Genomic DNA, 23,621 nt, shown 5'->3' on the forward strand with positions numbered 1-23,621 from the left:
AGGCAAGGTACTTCTATATAGAAGGGTGCACCCTTACAGATAGAATAATGGTGAGCGCACACTTGGACAAGGGAGGAGAAGGGGTTCTTATCCCCGACGCACGTGGCCCCTGCTCCTGTGTCGTTCCCCTATTGGCTAGGGTTAGACCGCACAGGCTAAACTAATTCTGATTGGCTAATTTAAAGAGAATGACGGGGTGAGGGCTTTGGCAGAGTCAGGGCAGAGCAGATAGCAGGTAATCGGACTGAGTTAGGGTGGAGCAGGTGATCTGAATGAGTCAGGGTGGAGTAATCAAAAAGGTTGCTTTATGAGGAAGTTAAGTTTAAAAGTAGAAGGCAGGCTGGGCGCGGTGGCTCACGCCTGTTAATCCCAGCACTTTGGGAGGCAGAGGTGGGCGGATCACGAGGTCAGGAGATCCAGACCATCCTGGCTAACACAGTGAAACCCCGTCTCTACTAAAAATACAAAAAAATTAGCTGGGCGTGGTGGCAGGCACCTGTAGTCCCAGCTACTCAGGAGGCTGAGGCGGGAGAATGGCATGAACCCAGGAGGTGGAGCTTGAAGTGAGGCGAGATCCTGCCATTGCATGCCAGCCTGGGCGACAGAGACTCCACCTCAAAAACAAAACAAAAAAGTAGAAGGCAAAGAATTGAACATACTGACATATTAAGTCTTTGAAAAGAAATTTAGAACTCATATCTAACAATCCCTCCCCTTGTATTTCCTTACAGCTTTCTTTTCAAACTTTTTTTTAATATGCCTTGGCTTAGTAGTTTTGCTTCATTTTCCAAAAGAAGAAGCTTCTCTGGATAAGGTGGAGGTTAGTTAAGGGAGGTTTCAGTAAGTGCCATTTTTATGAGCCTCTGCATCTACTTACGGATGCACAGTATGACACAGCACCCGACAAGAATAAGTCCACCTATTACGGCTGCGAGGGAAGTAAGAATTGAGGCTATTATTCCTTCTCATTTACCAAACTACTTTTCTAGCCATCTTATAAAGGGGTCATTTACCCCTGAGTTGCTGGCTAACTTATTGGATAGAGCAGTCAGACCATGCAGTGCCTTTCTAATACTTCCATTAGGGGCAGTGTTGTTTGGGATGAAGGTGCAACACTGAGTTTTAATTATGATGCAAACTACCCCTCTTTCTGCTAATATCATGTCTAAGGCTATTTTATTTTGCCAAGCCATCTGGCTAGTAGCCCCTAATTGCTCAGCTATTCCATTAACAGCATCTCTAGTGTAGTTAATAAATCACTGTTGGTTGTAGTAGCTGTAGTTTATCCAATCTACATTTTTATTAATTGTCACCCACCAAACTATTGACTTAAATCCTGCGGCTATTTGATTTTGGACTTTAAATTGATCTGGTATTCCTCATGGGACCCTAATTGTGTCTAAATAGACGTGAGAGTTGAAAGACCCATAAGGGGCTTCTCTCGCTTTACGATGTCTTATTTTTCCTTCCTCTGGTTGATGAAATGCCAGGGTGAAAGGGATAGCCAATTGGACTAAAGCACAGATGCCACTCCAGTTATTTGGCAGAGTGTCCAGTAAAGGTCCACCACAATACCACCACACATCCACACATCCGCTCGGGGATGAACAAGGGCTGACTGATTGATAAGCTCTTGAAAATTCTTAAGCTCACTGCATCCCTTCAGGTCTCCAAGGAACGCTAAGTTTCCTCCCTGTCATGAGAGACACTAAGTGAACTAGTGTTGGGAGACAGAAGCTGGATGGCCCTTGGGGGCTGACCTGCAGGGTACCAGACTTCGGGATATAGCAGAGAGAGCTTGGAACGACTTATTACTCCAGGCTGTAGAATCCTGGAAAAGAGCTACCATGCAGCCCATGCCTGGTTGACTGGAGGACCACCCTAGTGGAAAGGGGACAGTCTGGAATACTTGATCCATTCTAACCAGGCATTTGCATCTTGGTATCCTGTCTTAGTTGCCAAAGTTTGCTTTAAGTCTTTGTTTTTTTGTTGTTTTGTTTTGTTTTTTGAGACAGAGTTTCGCTCTTGTTGCCCAGGCTGGAGTGCAATGGTGCAATCTTGGCTCACTGCAACCTCTGCTTCCCAGGTTCAAGCAATTCTCCTGTCTCAGCCTCCCGAGTAGCTGGGATTACAGGCATGCACCACCATGCCTGGCTAACTTTGTATTTTTAGTAGAGATGGTGGTTTCTCCATGTTGGTCAGGCTGGTCTTGAACTCCCAACCTCAGGTGATCCCCCTGCCTCGGCCTCCCAAAGTGCTGGGATTACAGGCGTGAGCCACCGAGCCTGACCTGTTTTAAGTCTTTAGTTTTTACAATAGCTATCTTGGTCTTGTTGTTAGATGGAGGAGGAGCAACTGTTCCGTTGTGAGAGGTTTTGGAAGAAGGCTTAGAGGAAGGTGCAGGCGGTGGGGATCAAAGAAATGCATTTTAAATAATCTAATAGGGTTTGTCCCTGAAACCTCAGCCCCTATAGCATAAAACTGGCTTAAAGAAGGGGACTGGCTTAGAAAAGGGGAAGAAATTTGAGAGTTTGAGATAATAACCTGTATAGAATTATAGATAATAACCTGTATAGGTTTAGCTGACAGCTGGGGGGAGGGCTGTCTCTTTAGTAAAATGAGTGTATGGTTTTAGTAAATTACAAAAACTGGTTGGGGCAATCCCTTCTTGCTATTTAGTGGTCCACAGAACATTGGACCAACTACAGCATAAAAGCTCTACGTCGGGGGCGGGGCGGGGGGTAGGACTCTGGGTTGACATTGGGGTCTTTATTGAAATTTCCCCGGATTAAATGGTCCCAATTCACTAATGCCCAGTCTGATGACAGTCAGGAGGCACAGAGGTATTTTTTCTGAAGTAGAGAGCTGTCTTTGACTTGGCAAATCCCCACAGGGTATAACAAGGCAAGCATTAAGTGCAATAGTTTGAGGCAAAATTGACTTGGTTATGTTAATAACTAGATGGTCAGCAATAGAGCCAGTAAAGAAGAAAGAGTAATAGAATAGATGAAAGAGAGTTAAATTTTTCTTAGCTTTAGTTTGGCAGGGTTTTCCCCTGGGGCTGTGGCCAACGACTCTGGAGGGGGCGGCGCTTTCTTGACTCAGGTGTGATGAGTCCATCCCTTTTTCACTGTAGAAACAGCAGTCTTGGTGGTGAGCAGCACAAGGTAGGGTCCTTCCCAGGCTGGCTCGAGTTTTCCTTCTTTCCACCCTTTGATAAGAACGTGATCTTCAGGCTGGTGTTGGTTTACTGGAAATTCTAGGGGTGGTACCTGTGCTAAAAGACTTTTAGTTTTGAGGGAAAGGAAAGTGGAAGATAAAGCAAATATATAATTTCTAAGAAACGGACCTTTTGTTTTAAATGTGGGGACATCAGCAGTGGACTTTATAGTCCTTGGTGCCTTTTTACTGAGAAATTTCCTTTAGCACCTATTTTTATTAGTTTTTAGACCAAAGAAGGCCAAACACCATTTTATATTTAACAGTGCTTCCTGTATGATTCTTATACCAGATAAGCTAAGTTTCACCTTTATATTAGCAAGTTGTTAAACTTAATTTTAATAAAACTTTGTAGACATATTTATCCAATTTTTAATGTCTGACCATAATGTACGATTCTTATAGACTCTTTTTAACCTTTTATAATTTTTGTTAAAGAGCAGGTTAGTGCTTTAAGAAATACCTGTTGTGCTTTTATTTTAATGTCCAGTTCACAGAAAAACTGGATGATACCCCTTAAACTTTAGCCAATATGTTTACACACAGAATTTCCTTTATAATTAACATTTCAAAACTTGCTTAAATCTTTAAAACAAAATATTTATTTTTAAACTTTTAATGTAGGTAAAAATCCACATTCTTATGGCTCCTTATAATCCTTTTACCAAAGGTATATTTTACTTTCCTTATACACCTTGCACATAAACTGTTTCTTCAATAGCTTTACATTCAGGAGGCTTAATTACTTTTAAATTATACAACATTTCTTACATAAATTCCCTTTTATAACTTTTTTTTCCTTCACAACTTTCACAGACAATTCTTTGACATGCCTCAACTTTCTGACTTGTTGTAAACATCCCTTTCTTTAAACAACTAGTTAATTTATTTTAGGACAAAAATTTGCTATATAACATTCTTTTTACATAAATTCTGCCTCTCCTTTTTTTTTTTTTTTAAGATAATCATTCTTCTCCAAAGCCAACTTCCTTCATGTCTGTGGACAAGACTGTCTAAGGCCACAAGATTTGAAGTTAGGATAATACATGTTACACTGTTAACTTTTAGCTAAATTTACTTTTGTTGAAAATCTTCTAAGTTTGGGATTTCAATTATTCTTTGCTATTAATAAGACCTTGTTTAGTCAAAATTAACTTAGAATTGGTATAGATGGCTTTTTTTTTAATTATTATTCTGTAAGTACTTTAAGGCTTTGCTGAGTGCAAACAGCTCTCACGTTTAAACAGACCAATTATTAGGCAGTTTTCCTAACTCTGCTTCTACAAGTGTTTCCTTATCACTTCCTAAATACTCATTGTGTCTTTTTCCCTCAATCACCCGGGAGGAACCTGTCCTGAAGGGATTTAGATCCCCTGTTAGGAAACCTGCTGGGTTAAGGGAATTTTCAGTGGTTAATGTTAAATCATCTTTTTCTAACAGAATAGCCCCACACTTTAAGATTTTTGAGTTAGTAAGCTACATTTTCACTTTTTTTTTTTTTTTTTTTACTTAGGGTAGTTCTGAACTGGTGAGGTGTGCTCACAATGAGGTTTCCTCTAAAAGTTACTTTTCTACTTCCTTCTGTTAGCAAAGCAGTTGTGGCTACAGATTGAATGTATTTGGGCCATCCGCGGGTTACTGGGTTAAGGATTTTTGATAGGAAGGCTACTGGTTGTCAGTGGCCTCAGTGCTTTCAGGCTATGCCCTTGTTTATACTTACAACAAGGTGGTACTGGAGTGTTATAGGGTCACCGAGAAGACCTTCGATTATCAATTATAGGTTTTAAATTTACCCTGGCTTTTTTTTTATTATTATACTTTAAGTCCTATGGTACATGTGCACAACGTGCAGGTTTGTTACATATTTATACATGTGCCACGTTGGTGTGCTGCACCCATTAACTAAGGAATAGGGTACACTGTTTTTTCTTTACTACTTCTATCTCTTTCTTTCCCTCTCTGACTTTCTGTCTCTTTCTTTCTGACTCCCTCTTTGTAGCTCTGCCTCTCTTTCTCTCTCTCTGCCTCTCTCCTCTCTGTCTCTCTCTTCTCTGTCTCTGTCCTGTTTCTCTCTCTCTCTCCTGTTTCTCTCTCTCCTCTGTCTCTCTCCTCTCTCTCTCTCTTCTGTCTCTCTCTCCTCTCTGTCTCTCTCTTTCTGTCTCCTCTCTCTCTCTCCTCTGTCTCTCACTCCTGGCTGTCTCTCTCTCTCTCCTCTCTGTCTCTCTCTCTCCTCTCTGTGTCTCTTTGTCCTCTCTCTCTCTTTCCTGTCTCTCCTCTCTCTCTCTCCCCTCTCTCCTGTCTCTCACTCTCCTCTCTGTCTCTGTCTCCTCTCTGTCCCTCTCTGTCTCCTCTGTCTCTCTCTCCTGTCTCTCTCCTCTCTGTCTCTGTCTCTCTCTCCTCTCTCTCTCCTCTCTCTCTCTCTCCTCTCTGTCTCTCTCTCCTCTCTCTCTCCTCTCTCTCTCCTCTCTCTCTGTCTCTTTCTCTCCTGTCTCTCTCTCTCTCTCTTCTCTGTCTCTGTCTCACTCTCTCTGCTGGTCTTTCCTTGCCTCTGCCAGCTGCTTATGCTGCTGTTCTCCCCTCTCCTTCCTCTTTCCCTAAGGGAGCGACCGGTGGGAGTAGAGCTACTCTTTCTTCCCCCAAGAATAAAGTTGGGGTTTATGTGAGGTTCAACTCTTGAAATTAGCATAAGTTTCAACCCCTCAAACCAGGGATGTCTCGCCTTGCCTGTCCTGGAAGGCTCAACTCCTCAAACCAAGGGGTGTCTTGCCTGTCCTGGAAGGCTCAACCCCTCAAACCAGGGGGTGGCTTGCCTTGCTGGTCCCGGGAGGTTGACCTGTTTCCCCCACTCTGATGGTCCTTTACACACTTCCCACTCGTGCTGTCCTCTCTGGCCACTCCCCCAAGGCAGAATCAGGCCCCTCTTAGTGTTGGCAGGCCCATGGCAGGATACGCCCTAAGCCATATGAGGCAGCTAGGGAACCGCAGAGAGGACCCACTCACTCCGTCCAGCAGTAGGACTTGTCACCATCCACACAAACAACACTGCAAGCAGGTCGTTTGTGATCATTCTTGCACACACACACATTTAACCCTCCAGAATTTGACCACCAAGGAAGCACTTTACCGGCTCCCGCGGCTTCTCCTTCCTTGGTCTGTGCGCAGAGTCGTTGCCGCAGTATGTGAGGATCCTTTAAGCTAGGTTGCTGGCCAGTTTCTTTTTTTCCCGCCTTGCTGAGAGCTTGGGTTATTCCTCGCACTGGGTGGGTCTTGATTTCTCACCCCTGAGGCTGCCACAAGGGGACGGGGTGCACCTCCTCAGGAGAGACAACCAGAGACCACCCCCAGAGGGGAATGCAATCCCAGAAGAGCCCCCAATTGTTATATATAAAGTTTTAGTGCCACAAAAGGAATAGCACTCGAATATAAAATTTTATTTTTAATTCTCTGCCCAGCAAGGTACTTCTATATAGAAGGGTGCACCCTTACAGATGGAACAATGGTAAGCGCACACTTGGACAAGGGAGGGGAAGGGGTTCTTATCTCTGATGCATGTGGCCCTTGCTGCTGTGTTGTCTCCCTATTGGCTAGGGTTAGACCGCACAAACTAAACTAATTCTGATTGGCTAATTTAAAGAGAATGATGGGGTGAGTGCTTTGGCAGGAGTCAGGGCAGAGCAGGTAGCAGGTAATCAGACTGACTTAGAGTAGAGTAGGTGATCAGAATGAGTCAGGGTGGAGTAGGTAATCAAAAAAGGTTGCTTTACGAGGAAGTTAAATTTAAAAGTAGAAGGCAAAGAATTGAACATACTGACATATTAATTCTTTGAAAAGAAATTTATAACCGATATCTAACACTGAAGGAGGCTTATGCTTAGGGTTTTATGTTAGGAGTTTGGTTTAGAGCATAGCATCTTTTATTTAGAAGAAATCTAATTCTTAATATGGAATTCACAAGTAGGATTATGAGGAACACTGAAAATTATATACAAAGTTTATTTTGTGTATTTGAATTATTTTTTCTCTTTGGAAAAGGCATGTATTCACCAAAGGAGTCCATGCTATCCCCCCCAAGCTAAGACTGTGCTTCTGCTCATCCTCAGCGATTCATAGTTGTCTTAGGATACATTTATAGGGGACCTTCAATTTAAAAAACTTAGCACTGAATCAGAGAGAAAACTTGAGAGGCATTTGCGAGGTTAAATGAGAGTGACCGATGCTGTACAAGAGTAGGTCTCGAAATGTGGTACTTTTCTTGGGTTATCTCGTCTTATTCTCATCACAAATGGTGAAGAAATGGTCAGCCACATTAAAGAGCAGATATTGAGACTCAGCAAGTGAGAAAACCTGTCCTGGTTCACACAGCCAGGAAGAAGCAGAGGCAGAATCCTCACCCCACTTCTGTCTGCCTCCAAAGCTCAAGGAGAGTGAGCTTTACCCTTCATATTTACTCATCCTCTTACTAATTTGACTCTTAAGATAATCCTGAGATTTAAACAAGAAAACTATTATGATCCCCTTATTTGAATGAGAATATATGTCTAAAAATGATTTTTAAAAACACTATTAAAGGTCACAAAGCCAGTGAATGATAAAGGGATTGGTACCTCTGGCTCCTATAGTTAGTTCATCCTTCAAAGAACAAAAATAGCCCCCATTTATTGAGTGCCTACTAAACTCTAGATATGTTTTTAATATATGCTATCTCATTTAATGCCTACCACATTCCTGTAAGGTAGGTATCATTCATTATACCTATTTTACAGATCAGGAAAAAACAAAACAAAACAAAACAAAAAAACAAGACTTCTAGGGAAAGATGCTGAATAGAACACATTCTTCTACATCCATTCCTTTCTGAAGATCTTCCTAATATGACAGGTAGGGATTTGTCTTAAGATTTAAACCCACAAGGATGAAGAGACAGACAGAAGAGCTTCACTATCAACGTTGCAGAAACTGGAAAGGAGACAGAGAACTAGAAGCAACATAACTGAGTCCTAAGCTTCTAGAAGGGGAAGGTGAGAAACAACCAGACCCATGCCGTAGAACCCTCCAAAGACTCGGGAATTGGCACTGTCATGTGCCTCTAGAGCTAGAGGTGAAGGGGAAGAGCTAAAGTAAATGACATTGTTTGGATATCTATTTAAAAACTAGTCATGTCCCTTCTACCAACTTGGAAAAAGACCAAAAAAAATTCTCCACTCCATACTATGGTTTATCCTCTGAAGAAGAAGTTTTCTTAGTGGGGAAGTTGAGTGCAGAAGATGCCTTGCTGAAAATGGAGGGATCGGGTAGATAAATGCATACTGGATACTGGGGCACCCAGCCTCCTCTTCCCACTTGGCTCTGATAATACTGGCAGCCAAGGACTCACCCTCCAGTAAAGAGAACGACAGAATATTTTCTGGAGATTTTGACCAATCCAAGAAGGAAGATTTAAAATTATCAACATTGGAGATTTTCTAATTCAACATCCAGGCCACAGCTACAAGCAACACTATAGAAGTTTATTGCTGGCAAGAGCCACATACTGAGAATGTCCAAACAGGGGTTTAGGTCTCCACACTTAAATATGAGCAGACAACCAAGGATTCTCAGGCTTTTGGGGAAGCCCTCTAATATGACTGATAGAGACTAAAACAAATGAACAGGAAAAAGTTAGCAAAAAGTATAAGAAAGGTAAGAGAAAGCTATGAAAACCAAAAAACAAACAACCAGACAAAAAACAAACAAACAAAATAGATACCAAGAAAATAGCTTTCGGAGAGCAAAAATTTGCTTTGGGAAAAAAATTACAGCATGAATGGAAAAATCCAAAGAAGATTTAGAAGATACATTTAAAGAAAATTTCCAGAATAATGAGCAAACAAAGATATAAAATAAGGGTAAATATAAGAACATTTAACGGCCAGGTGAGGAGTTCTAGTTTCTAAATAATAGGTATAGAAAGAGAGAAAGAGAAAATGGAAGGGGGCAATAATTATTACATATTTTAAGAAAAAGAGTCCAGAATTGAAGAACATAAGTTTTCAGATTAAAGGAGCCTATTAAATGCCCAGCACAATGAATAAATCATAACATATCAAAACATTCAACACAAGTATATGAGACTAGAAGTTTCTAGAGAAGAAAACTGTTACATCAAAAGGATCAGGCATCAAAATAGCTCTAGACTTCTCAACAGCAATGTGTGGAAAGGTAGAAGATAAGAGCAAAGCCTTCAAATTCTGAAGGAAACAATTTCCAACCTAGAATTCAATAGTCAGCCAAACTATTAGTCAAGTGTGAATACAATAAAAATATTTTTCATGGATATATAATATTTCAAAAAATATATCTCCCATGCAATCCTTCTTACAAAGCTGTTTTAAAATGTGCTTCATTAAAACAAGAAAGAAGGGGGCACTGCATGCAAGAGCCAGGAATCTATCCTTAAAGAGGCATGAAGGAAATCCCCAGGGTGATGGTGAAGGGAATCCCAGGAAGACAGCTGTGCAGGAATAGAGATAAATAGTCCAGACTGGATTATGTCTGAGGAGAGACATTTTCAGGAAGATGACAATGTGCCTGATGCACCTGAGCATTATTAAACAGAACTAGACAACTGGAGAAGGGTTTGGGATTGGATTGGGAAGGAGATGTAGAAAAGTCAACATGTGTAAACAAGACTGTTACTAATTCCAGGGAAAGCCAAAAATTGTGCAAGAAAAGAAAACTAATCATAGTTTACTACAACTCAATTGAGTCTACCATTTCTGTATTCATAATAATGGAAATACTGAATATTGATCTAATTAAAATTATTATGCCAGATGTATTGGAAAGATGGAGGCATGTTGGGATAAAACCAAAGGAGCAAGAACATGAGCTAAATCCCCATCTACCACCTTGAATATTCAATAACTAATGCCTAAAATGAAAAAGAAAGGACAATAAAATTATACTCTTTAGGGACATGGTGGAGATCACCCAATGCATATCTAAAGAGAGGTAAAAGTGGTTGCTCCTTGGCTGGGACAGATTAGAAGGGGGGTAAGTAGATCATAGGACTGCCATTTTCTCCTTTTTAAAAAATAACAAATCTTTTAGAACTATTTGATTATTTAAGCTATATAAAGATATAGATAGTTATGGACACAAAACTTGAATAAATGAAAACATTAAAAAGACTGAAATGGAGCAAAATATGAATCATGGTTATCTTTAGATGGTTTTGTTTTTCTTCTTTATACTTTGCTGTATTTTTATACTGATAGCATATTAGTTTTATATATATGTGTGTATATATATATTTTACAATTATATATACAATTTTATATATTTTTTATATATATTTATATATATACTCTTCATTGTAAACAAGAAATTGAAGTTCAGAAAAGTCAGATAAATTTCCTAATTTCAAATATCTTGTAAATGGTAGAGCTAGGATTCCACTGCAAGTCTGTCTGATTCGAATCATTTTTATCTTTCATCAAAGCATTCAATCTTCGTTAAAATCCAAGAGGCAAAATTGGCATGCCTCACCATTCTCTCCCATCTCTGAAGGTCCATAGTGCCTCTTTTGTACACCATACAAAATAACACTTGATTGGTTTCATTATTTGTTTACTTATTTGTCTATCTATACATTTATTCATATTCATCTAATTTTAGAAAGATGAGAGAATGGATTCCAAAGGTACATAGATTATAGCAAAATAAAATAAAGTTACAAAAATGAAACAAGGGACATTTGATTATTCAGGTTTTGTTTTGTCAGACTGCTAAATGAGGCACACTCAGTTTTCCTTCTCTGCTTGGGGAGGGTAAGTGTCCTGGGACTGAGTCCCAAGCTTCTTATGTTTTTCCATCAGTGCCTAGGAAAGTCCTGGGTACACAGATACTCAATGAATGTTTCTTGGTTTGACTTGCCAGCAAAGCCGTGGCTCCTAGGGAAGTGACTTCAGCTTCTTTATTTTCTTGGTGTGACTATCTTAAAAGGGAGTAAGTGAGCCTTTCTTTGTAACTGACTGTATTTGAGAATGCAGCATGACAGACAAAACATTCATCTCATTCATGGAGAATTGTAAAATCCAGCAGAAGAGCTCTCTTTTTAACCAGTGCTTACAATTTGTCCTTTTTCACCCTTCCTTGGCAAATCACGCAATATTCCTTCTTAAAAATGGGTAAAGTGCCAGCAGAACTTAGAAGAGGGACTGATTCTATCTCTATTCTGACCAGGTATACGGTAGACTGTAATTTAATGTCAGCATCTTTCTGTTGCCATAATGAGGTATATTTATTTATGTTCATAGATCATGCAGCCCTGACAAAGCAAATACCCTCTGACTCCCACTGTTAATTATCCTTCAGTTGCTACAGGGTTTTCATCCATGTCCTCACTTAGGAGAGTTGGCGGTTGTGAAGCAGATGGAGTCCACAATCTCAGTGGCAGTTCTTAATGCTTTGAGCTCAAAGAGTGAGTAAGTCGATGAGTGAGGCTTTTAAGATGTAAATCCAATGTCTGCAGAGAAATCTGAAGCTGTAATATTAGAACAACATTCAAATGAGGACTTCATTGACTAGCTCATTAAGAAGTCCTTTGATAATAGCATGTTGGTAAGACTTTTCTTAGAAGGTACATATTATAAATGATGATGTGCTAAGAAATCAACATAAAGGAAAATAGAAAAATTTTCCCCAAAGCCATCCTTTTTCTGTAGAACTTTAATGATGATACCTCATTCCTTTGTAACTTAATTTAAAAAAGTTAATTATGCACCTACTATGATACGTCCAAAATGTTTTTAGGTGATGTGGATATAGCGAAGAACAAGACACACCCAGTGTCTTCCTTCATGGAGTCTATATTCTTGGCACTGTTGGTCCTGTGTGAAGTCCTAACATTATTTTGCTTAATGTTTTGGCAAGAGAGGCAACATTGGCTGGGCGTGGTGGCTCATACCTGTAATCCCAGCACTTTGGGAGGCTGAGGTGGACGGATCACCTGAGGTCGGGAGTTCAAGACCAGCCTGACAACATAGAGAAACCCTGCCTCTCCTAAAAATACAAAATTAGCCAGGCGTGGTGGTGCGTGTCTGTAATCCCAGCTACTCTGGAGGCTGAGGCAGGAGAATCACTTAAACCTGGGAGGCAGAGGTTGTGGTGAGCCGAGATTGTGCCATTGTACTTGTACTCCAGCCTGGGCAACAAGATTGAAACTCCATCTCAAAAAAAAAAAACCAAGGGGCAATATTCTGGGCTGATACAAAGGTAATTCATCTGGTAACAATAGCAATAACATAAATAGCAGTAATAATTATACATTATTGAGTTCCTATTCTCTGCCAAAAATGGTTGATAAGCACCTTTGATATGGCTTATTTTACCTAGTCCTCATTATAACCTTAGAAGGTATATTGTATCTGGTCAAAATTGAAAGAAGAAATTGAAACTCACAGAGGGTAAATAATTAAAGTTCATAGCTAGTAAGTAGTACAGACAAACCCAAACCCAGAGTTTCATGCTCATAGTCACCATAATGTATTCAGAAACTTTTAGGACTCATCACAATATTAAAATCATGGAACTTGGAGCCACAAAAAGTCAGATTTAAGTCCAAACCCTGACCCTGGGTAATTTAACTTTTCTGGGTTTATGTAACATATCTATAAAGTAGCAATAATAATATTACCACCTCATGCTGTTTTGGTAAAAAGTAAATAAGATAATGTATATTAAGGTATTTGGATAGTGCCTATAGATGTATATATGCTACTTAATAGACAGTAATGTAATTATTAACTATGACCTAAGATGTGGCACAGTGCAGGTAGCAGAAGTTCTATCATTAATCATTTACAGATACTTATTAAATTGCTTCAAACACATAAGGATAGAGGCAAGGTGGAGGGGGAAGTCTAAGAAATTGATTGAGTCAACTTTTATATAAATACTTATCTACTGAGAGCTTCTTCACCTCAGGGTTTGGGTCACTTTAAATGCATCCTCCCTGACCTCCTCTGCCTGGCTACCTTTGGAACTCTAACCCATTCTGCAAGACCCAGTTACAATGCTGCCCATTCCTGAAGCTTTCTTATTTTCTAAAGTAGGAAGAGATTTCTCCCACCTTAGAACTCCTATAAACATCTGCAGACTAGGTCTAGGCAGCCTTTAACAAAATCCTCAAGGGATCTTTGAAAATACAGATTCCCAGGTCCAGCCTCCGAGAATCTGATTCAGATAAGGCCAATGAATCTGAATTTAAAAACATGTATTTGTGTGATTTTGATGGGTGGACACACTTGAGAATCACATCAGGACCATTTATGTGGCTCTCAATACATATACACTACTTTATATTGCAGTTGTTTATGTTATATTGCAGTTATTTATTTATGTTTCATCTCTTTTCCTGAGAAATTACCTTCCTGATAATCCAATGCAGAGATAAATTAAGAAAATCTGTAGGAAAGAATAGATCATCAAGTCCCTTGGAACATTCTTCTGAGGTTGTAATAATCTCCTCTAGGATGCTTTGCTGGATTTCCCTGGACTAGGTTGGCTTTTCCTGCTACTTTCTCCCATTACAGGTCTCCCTACGGCAGCACTGCTTATATCACTTGGAACTTGAATCTATTTTGGTAAAAAAAAAAAAAAGTTAAAAATTAAATTATCAGAAGGATATTGGGGATGCCTGCAGAGTAATCAAAATAGGATCTATATGGTTATAGAGCCAGGCACATTAATGCCATCAGCTTTAGCCCTTTATGTTGTGATTTTACTTTATTCCAAATGTCAGCTTTATCCTGTTGGATGTGCTGATCTTTTTTCTCTACATTCAGCCAGTTCCATTCTCATGTTCTGGAAGCTTGTGACAGAGGGGGAATATGCATTTCCAGATCAGAAGATCCAGAGTGAAAATGATTGGAATGGCCTGAGTCACAGTTCCAATCCTAGACCAAGGCATCTGGCTAGGGATGTGAGAGATGATGAGTGACAGATACAGTGACAGCAAGTGGTTGATGGGATCTGAGTTGTGAGAGAGGGTCTGTGAGAAATGAAAGACCTGCATAAGAAGAGGAGAAGCAGAAATATGAACATTGTTGTGAGTCAGGTCTTTACCCAACTCTGTGCTGCTTATTCTACTTTTTTGTGCAAGATTGATTATGTGTGTTTAATAGAATGCAGTAAAGAACAGTGTTGGAGGGCAGCTGTGGAGTCCACTTGAGTGGGACTCTACCACTCTGCCACTTACCTACTTTGTGGCCTTGAGAAAGGTACTTAATTTCCCTGGGTTGCAGTTTGTTCACCTAAAAACGTGGCTATAATAGTAATACTGTTTCAGAGTTGGCGCAAAATTAGGATAATATATGTAACATATTTAGAATAATGATGGGTATTCCTTATGTAAATGTTAGATGTTAGCTACTATGAATTTTTCTGTTGTTCCACTAGACTGTAGGACCCCTGAAGGCAGGCAACCTTGGGCTTCTTTCTCCCAGCACCTAGCACAATGGCTGTTACTCAGTAAGCAGTCAGTAATGGTGTGTTGTTGTCAGTGAACACAGACTGAGTTCAGTGAGCAATGTCTTGGAAAACCTCTACTGCACCTAGGACTTTCAGCTATACTGAGACAGAAAAATGAAATCCTCTCTGGACTGGAAAGCAGAAGCCAGACGTGTGGGCAACCAAACTGTAACTGTTTCCATGTCGAATTGACTTTGCCTTTAGAGAATCATAGCACTGAGGAGTGTCACGTTTAAGCAGCAAATTTGTATAGCAAATTAACATGCCAAAAAAGGCATGGAAGACTTTTACTTGATTTTTTTTTTCCTCCTCTCTGGGGAATTTATCTTATTTGGGTCTTATCTTGGAATTTATCTTATCTTGAACTTATTCAGACTGCATTGGTTTAATTTGCTATCAACTGGGGCTATATAGTGCACTGGAATTTAATGTGTTGTATATGTGAAATATTTACCAAATAACCACATAACCAAGATATGGAGGACCTACTTTAAGAGGAGATTCTTGCAAAGCACCTTAAAAGCATACACTCAATAATCACAATGGCATGACTGCATACAGGGAGATAATCAGTTGTTTTAACTTTTAATTTAAGCAGTAGCAGAATGACTTTTTGGGAACTTAGGAATTTGGAAACCTTTTTATTCTATGTATTGAATATCAATTATGTAATTTAGTCTAAGGTTATATGCTAGAAACATTTCAAAAACGAAAGCAGCAGCAATGACAGCAAAAACGTGTGTCAAAAGCAATTGGTTTTAAATAGAAATACATCATTTTAACAATCTTGAAGTTTAAAAGATCCTATAAAAATCACAAACCCAGAAGGACAAACAAGAAAAGATCGATACATTTAACTACATAAAATTTAAAACTACATTACTGAAAAAAAATCTGAGACAGGGTCTCTGTCACCCAGGCTGGGGTGCAGTGGTGCAATCAAAGCTTACTGCAGCCTTGACTTCCCAGGCTTGAGGGCTCATGTAATCCTCCCATCTCAGCCTCCCAAGTAGATGGGACCACAGACATGCATCACCACACTCGACTAATGTTTAATTTTTTTGTTGTTGAGACAGAGTCTCCCTATGTTGCTCAGGCTGGTCTCGAACTCCTGGGCTCAAGTGATTCTCCTGCCTCAGCCTCTCAAAGTGCTAGAATTACAGGTATGAACCACTGAGCCTGGCTTTAAAAGTTTTTAAAATCAAAAGCCAAATGGACAACCTAGAAAAAATACTCCTGAGATATGTTAAACAGAGTTAATTTACTTACCATTTTTAAGTGTGCTTACATATCAAAAAATCTAATAACTCATTAAAGATATGTAAAATATATACAAAGGCAGTTTGCTGAAAAAATACACATATAAATATATGCAGTTTCACTCAGCATTAAAGAAATAAAGTAAATCAATAATTCAATCTTTTTCACTTGTCAGATGAAGAACAGTTAATGTAGTAGTGTTGGCAAGGTGGTGGACAAAAAGTTATTTTTATATGTTTTTGATATCAAGAAGATTTGATGCAACATCTTTGAAGAGCCAGTTGATAATATCTGTAAAATTAGAAAATTAACATATTCTTTGCCCAGCATTTCTACTTCTATCAACTTTGCTTGTAAACAGACACAGAAGCCCATCAAGAATGCTCAAGGTAGTTTTGGTAATCATAGATAATTTTTTTTTTTTTTGACAGTGTCTTGCTCTGTCACCCAGGCTGGAGTGCAATGGCACAATCTTGGCTCACTGCAATGTCCGCCTCCTGGGTTCAAGGGTGTTGCAGGAAGTCAGGGACCCCAAACGGAGGGACTGGCTAAAACCATGGCAGAAGAACATGGACTGTGAAGATTTCATGGACATTTATTAGATCCCCAAATTAATACTTTTATAATTTCTTATGCCTGTCTTTACTGCAATCTCTGAACATAAATTGTGAAGATTTAATGGACACTTATCACTTCCCCAGTCAATACCCTCGTGATTTCCTATGCCTGTCTTTACTTTAATCTCTTAATCCTGTCATCTCATAAGCTGAGGAGGATGTATGTCACCTCAGGACCCTGTGATGATTAGCATTAACTGCACAAATTGTAGAGCATGTGTGTTTGAACAATATGTAATCTGGGCACCTTGAAAAAAGAAAAGATAACAGCAATGTTCAGGGAATAAGAGAGATAACCTTAAACTCTGACCGCCGGTGAGCCGGGAGGAACAGAGCCATATTTCTCTTCTTTCAAAAGCAAATGGGAGAAATACCGCTGAATTCTTTTTCTCAGCAATGAACATCCCTGAGAAAGAGAATGCACCCCTGAGGGTGGGCCTCTAAAATGGCCCCCTTAGGTGTGGCCGTCTTCTATGGTTGAAACTGTAGTGATGAAATTAGCCCCAGTCTCCCATAGTGCTCCCAGGCTTATTAGGATGAGGAAATTCCCACCTAATAAATTTTGGTCAGACCTGTTGCTCTCAAACCCTGTCTCCTGATAAGATGTCATCAATGACAATGGTGCCCAAAACTTCATTAGCAATGTTAATTTCGCCCTGGTCCTGTGGTCCTGTGATCTCGCCCTGCCTCCATTTGCCTTGTGATTCTATTACCTTGTGGAGCACATGATCTCTGTGACCCACACCCTATTCGTACACTCCCTCCCCTTTTGAAAATCCCTAATAAAAACTTGCTGGTTTTACAGCTCGGGGGCATCATGGAACCTACCGACATGTGATGTCTCCCCCGGACTTCCAGCCTTAAAATTTCTCTCTTTTGTACTCTGTCCCTTTATTTTTCAACCCAGCTGATGCTTAGGGAAAATAGAAAAGAACCTACGTGACTATCAGGGGCAGGTTCCCCAACACAAGGGATTTTCCTGCCTCAGCCTCCTGAGTAGCTGGGATTATAGGTGCACACCACCACACCTGGCTAATTTTTGTATTTTTAGTAGAGACTGGGTTTCACCATGTTGGCCAGGGTGGTCTCAAACTCCTGACCTCTGGTCATCCACCCACCTCAGCCTCCCAAAGTGCTGGGATTACAGGCGTTAGCCACTGCACCCAGCAATCACAGATAATTAAACCATCTTTCAAAATCCATCAATAAGTTAATTATTTTATGGTACATTTACACAATAAAATACAAATTAGCTACTTAAAAATAATTAGATCTATATGTGATGGTATGAATGGACAGAGGCAATGTGTTATACAGAAAGGGTTTAACAATATATGCCCCCATTGGAAAGATAGTATGTTGCTATTGCTGTTAGGAAGGAGTACATATATGCAGAGAGAATCTCTTAAAGGATACACAAGGATTTGTTAATAATGGTTGCTTCATGGAACTGGAACTGCAAACTTGGAAGGGGAAGATAGCTTAGTTTTCATTGAATAATTGTTGTACTTAAAAAAATTGTAATTTTTAGTTTTCAGTGGACCAGATATTTTCCTTCTGGTTTATAATGTCTCGTCTTCAAAGTCACCTGAGTTAGGTTTAATTAGCTCCATTTTACAGACAGAGACATTGTTATTTGAAAGATTGAGTAACTAGTCTAAGGTTACACAGCTGGTGTCCTCGTTGCCTCTTCAGTAGAAAGATTTACATAAACAGCAAGGTGTGCTGTTCTCAATAGACTCACTTATGTTCATGATTTGGTACTTGCTCAAGTTGGAATCAATTTTTAGAAAAAATAAAATCTTTTGCAAAGATTTTTACCTCAAAAATAGAAAAAAAAGGGCATTCCTGCCTCACCTTCTACAAGGGTCTTCTCTGAAATTCCAAGCATCAGGGTGTTATAACAGACTCTAAAAAGGGTTTCCTTTTTTCTTTCCCTTAACATTGCTTATTGCACAGCATGTTGAGACAGAGAAGATGGTAAGTTAAGTAAAACAAAGGAAATAAAAAGTATCATCACTGGGTTTCAGAATCAGCATGGTTTATGCTAAGGGAAAGACTTGGAAACCTTGATTCAACATATAATTCTAAAAAGAGACAGGAAGAAATCCCATCTTGTTTCCTCTGATTCTACCTTTGGGATGGGTAGGTATGTTATACAATAAGAATAACATTAAGATGACTGGTATAAAAATAGTGGTTAAGAGCCTGGGTCCAGAATGAGAAAGGTGGATATTGAATTTACCTGAGTGCAACTAGGCAGACTCAAGTGAGTTGATTTTACCCACTCCTCCACTCAAATACTGGGTATGGCTTTGCGAAAACATTCAACCAGTTATCCACATAGTTGGTCTTAACTTTCCATGTGACTATAATAAATGTAAACTTGCTAATGAGTGGAGTGTGATTTTAGTGTTTAAACTATTTTTTCCCGAATAATAGTTCCTAGATGCAGTTAATGAGCCTTATTGGGTACCCACACAAAGGAGATAGAATTGTCTGTTGGACTTTTTGAAAAACTTTCTTGGTTTTAAAAAAGGTACATTTCTAAAGGATTTTTATGTGTAGTTTTGACTAAACAAGTCTTTGCCTTACTTTCTGTTTTTAAAATCTAACCTTAACATTAATATGTCACTATACTGGTTATAACCATAACAAATGATTTCATCTCTCTGAGCCTGAGTACCCTCAACTGTATACACTATAAGGATGTGAAGATAGAAAGTGACATAAAAATGAAACATGTACTGACCACCCTCATAAACAGATCCCTCATGCATATAGAATGTCTGTGCCTGGTTGATTCGTGAAGGAATGTGTACTCACCCAAAAGAAAAACTCTGAAATAAGTACTTTTAGATATTTACTTTTTCAATATTCCAAGTAATTATCACAACATTAAGGTGCATTCAGCTTTGTGTGTTAACGTGGTATACCTCCAGGCAACTTTTAGGATACTGTACAGATACAATGGCTGTGAAGGCTGGAATGAAAAGACCTGTGCGAAGCAGGACTGAGGCACTTAAGGAAGGCCTCAGAGTTACATCTCCTTTGCCTGTTTTCTTGCAGGCCACATACCCTAGCCCAGCCCTGTCAGCATGAGTGAGAACCAGGCTCTGCCTTTGCCCACACTAAACCACTACCTTCAAGGCCCCACAAAGACCCAGTGTCTCCAGACGGTCTTTCTGTCTTCTTAACACTCAGAGCTCCATGAACCAGAATGAAAGTTTTGGAACATGATCCAAGTAAAAGACTCAAGAAGTAAACACCACTAAGGTTAACTTTGCTTTAGAGGTTAGAGAAAACACTGCAAGGACACCACACCAGAGACTATGAAAACCCCAAATGTATTGAAATGATGCTGATTCCATTTACCTCCATATTGCCTGATAATACTCAGGTGCTACCATGGCAGCTTAAGGTGGTATTTGCTGGGAGCTGTGATACTCTTTAAGAAGTAATAGCATTACTAGTAAAAGCAGTTAGTTCCAGGCAATATTCTATGCACATGACCCATTTCATCTTCTTATAAACCTCATGAAGTATATATTATTTTCATCCTCATTTTATAGATTCAGAAAGGGAAGCATAGATGTAAATTTCCAAGATTACACAGCTATTTATTGTTGGAACTGAGATTTGAATTCAGGTTGTCTGTCTTCAGGGACTGTGCTCTTAATCTCAGTGGTCATCTAACTTTTCTGTAAAGAGCCATCCAGTAAATATTGTGGGTTTATATACATTCTCTACTGCATATCCATTGGTTTTCAAAAATAATCCTATACAAATTCAAAAACCATTCTTAGCTCATAGACTACACAAAAACAGATTGCAAGTCCAGTATGGCATTTACTGTTCCTATTGATCAAGGGTTTAAGAACATAGTGAGTACACTATTCCACATTCCCCTTAGGCAAATCCTGTATGTTTATAGTACTGTTAGATTTCTGTTGACAAAATAATCCACAATTCTGACTTCATCTCTCTCTCTCTCTCTTTCTGATTTTGTTTGAATTTATGAGGTTTAGTTGCATTTTCAAGTTAATCTTCCTGCTAACTAGTGATTCTTTTGTTGAACATTTAAGAAGGGACTATCAGGATTGAATAAGAGAGCCTCTTCCAGTCACTTTTTTTTTTTGAGAAAGGATCTCACCCTGTTGCCCAGGCTGGTGTGCAGTGGTGCAATCACAGATAACTGCAGCCTCAACCTCTTAGGTTCAAGTTCCCCCTGCCTCAATTTCTGAGTAGCTGGGACTACAGATGTGCACCACCATGCCTAGCAAATTTTTTATTTTTTGTACAGATGGGACCTCACTACATTACCCAAGCTAGTCTCGAACTCCTGGGCTCAAGCAATGCTCCTGCCTCGGCCTCCCAAAGTGCTGGGATTACAGGTGCGAGTGACTGCATCCAGCCTCTTATAGCCACTTTTAATCTATCATTGGCTTTCCCATTAGATTGTACTGTTATACAAGGAAGTGACTTCAGTCAGTATGGCACCAGACTAGAGGCTGTGTTTTTCTTTAATAAAGGCATAAATGAGATGAATTGCTCTAAGGCTTTAGGCTTGTCCCTTTTCTGAGAAGTGACCTTTGGGAGGTCACATTTAGTTAAAGCAGTTTTGCTAGTATAAATTTACCAGGATCCTGACATGTAATCCTGTATCATTTTCAGTAAGGTTAAAATGGTATATGAAAGGAGGTGGTTCACGAAATGGATTAATATCAACATGGAACTTCATGCTTTCTAGGTACCTGCTGCATCCTTGGAGATTCAAAATGTCATCATGGCATTCTAGGCTAGACTGGCAGTGGAGAAATCACTGTGAGTTATTGGATTTGCTCAAGATAAAATCTTGAATTTGCAAATAAATCCTGGTCAGCTTTTTTTAACACTCTTGTGGTAAATAATACACAACTCAGATTCATGTAATGGGTGTAAGAAAATCATTGCTTTGGTTATTTCAGTATGAAACTCAAGAGAAAACTTACAGAAGTGTTTTTAAAATTATTCTGACCACAATCCAAGGTAAAACATAAGCCAAAAAACATATCATGACATAGTAAATGAAGCCAGGATTGTATATATATGTCTACTCAAGTATATGAAATGGAAACAACAGTTTCAGAGGCAGTACTATGCTTACTACATTTGAGGCATTTCTGGTATTTTCTATTCTATTTAATTAAATTTTTAGTACTTCTTATTTTAGCTACATTTATTTCATAACTCATTAATGGGTTTTGACTCACAGCTCAAAAACACTGCCTTAGAGAATCCAAATGTTCACACTATCCATATTTATAAGAAGTAATTGTTCTGGGGTTCTTGTGTATTCTTATAGCTTAGTTTGATTTATTTGCTAAGACCTGGCTATGTGAGAACTGCAAAGAGTTATGCCTTCAACTACCTAAGCCAGGAATTTTCTGAGGTGGCAGGGGAACCAGGGTGAGCAGAAGGACATATCATCCCCACCCTCATTAAGCTTATGCTATAGTGGATGAAATAAACTCAGAAGTCAAGGAGTTTCAGAAGAGAAGTCATTCCCTTGAGTAACTATGTTAAGTACGTAAACAGCTTTAGTAGTGCTTTCTTAGTACAAGGTGTTTTCTTCTGATCTAGGAGAGTCAGTCCAATTTTTTTCTTTTGAGAAAATGGAGGCTCAAAGAGTCTGTCATTTATCTCCAGTCTCTTCATTATTTTGAGTCCAAGTACAGGATTATTTGTAATATACATGCTGCCTCACATGACTAAGTGGGTTTTGTGATAGAAAGGGAATTTGGAGTTGAGAAGATAAAGTGATGATTAAGTCACATCATTAAAATGTTTGACTCTCAGATATCTTGGAAAGACTTTGAAGGCACTCCAGCCAAACTTTTTCCTTCAGAAGGAGCTTATCTAATTATTCTAGATAATAGAGAAAAACTAGGTCTTTTAAAGAGACAAATTATATACCATTTAGTGTTTCACAGTATTTTCTGAATAAACTTAAAATCCCTTATTTGGAATTTAACTCATCTAAATCCTTATTTCAAAAACCAGGAAACAGAGTCAAACATTTTCTCAGTTATCAAGGCAGTAAACCAAAGATTGTCACCTGCACAGGAGAATCTATGATTTGTTCTTCTCATCATTATAAATTTCACGAGCATTGACTCAAAAAACCATCCTACCTATAAACTAATCAACAATTGCTTCTTCTAGGGACTGAAATTTTAAAATTTCAGACGTGGAGGATCGACTCTGCTTCAAAGCAAAATTCAGTGGACTTCTGCACACATATCCATTCTAATCTGTTACAAGTCTGCACTTTGGAGATTAGTTCATGCTACACACTTAGAGGTGTAATAGTTTCCTACTTGGGAAAATTGAAATTACTTAGATACAAAAGAGTGGTTGTAGTAAGAAAATAGGCAAGGAGAACATTTTAAAGTGCTGATCCTCGGTAAAGCCATACATAGGATGCACCTGGGAGCAGATCTTTCTGAAGTCATTCTGTGCTCAGAGATGTTTCTCCTTACCTTGCTGCCTATGTCAAATTCTCTGTGATATGTTCTTAGAGCCCCATGACCTCTCTTCTTAACTTGCAGTGGGAGCTTGAATTTTCCATTTATTTGTGTGACCATTTAGTCTATAAGAGTCTCCGTCTTTATAGGGCCCTCACTTGACTACAGACTCCATAAAGGCAGAGATTCTATTTTTACTCTATTATTACTGTATCCCCAGCACTAAGCACTAGGATTAATACATAATAAGTGTTCAATAGATGTTTACTGGATGATTAGATTGGCATTTTAAGGTAGTCTGAGCTCATGTTTTAGACAAGATACTTCAGTTTAGTCCAATCTTTGTTTATTATTTATTAGCTACTAAAAAGAAATTGATAATTACTCATGATATTCTTCTTTTTTGTTGTTTTACAGTCAACTTTGACCACTTTGAAATTTTGCGAGCCATTGGGAAAGGCAGTTTTGGGAAGGTGAGAACAAATTGAAATGATTAACCACCAGCAGG

At 39.1% G+C, this 23,621-nt stretch overlaps 1 protein-coding gene across 4 annotated transcripts in view; it reads left to right on the top strand.

Annotated features, from left to right (window-relative positions):
• The window catches only part of STK32A (serine/threonine kinase 32A), a 154,288-nt gene that overhangs the window by 20,003 nt on the left and 110,664 nt on the right, over positions 1 to 23,621 (top strand). For all 4 annotated transcript variants that reach the window (XM_008954481.6, XM_055112762.3, XM_055112761.3 and 1 more), the window contains one exon: positions 23,531 to 23,586. In XM_008954481.6, coding sequence (XP_008952729.1) covers positions 23,531 to 23,586 — 56 coding nt within the window. The remainder of the gene's footprint in view (positions 1 to 23,530; positions 23,587 to 23,621) is intronic.

Source organism: Pan paniscus, chromosome 4 (assembly GCF_029289425.2).
Source record: "Pan paniscus chromosome 4, NHGRI_mPanPan1-v2.0_pri, whole genome shotgun sequence".
Lineage (NCBI taxonomy): Eukaryota > Metazoa > Chordata > Mammalia > Primates > Hominidae > Pan > Pan paniscus.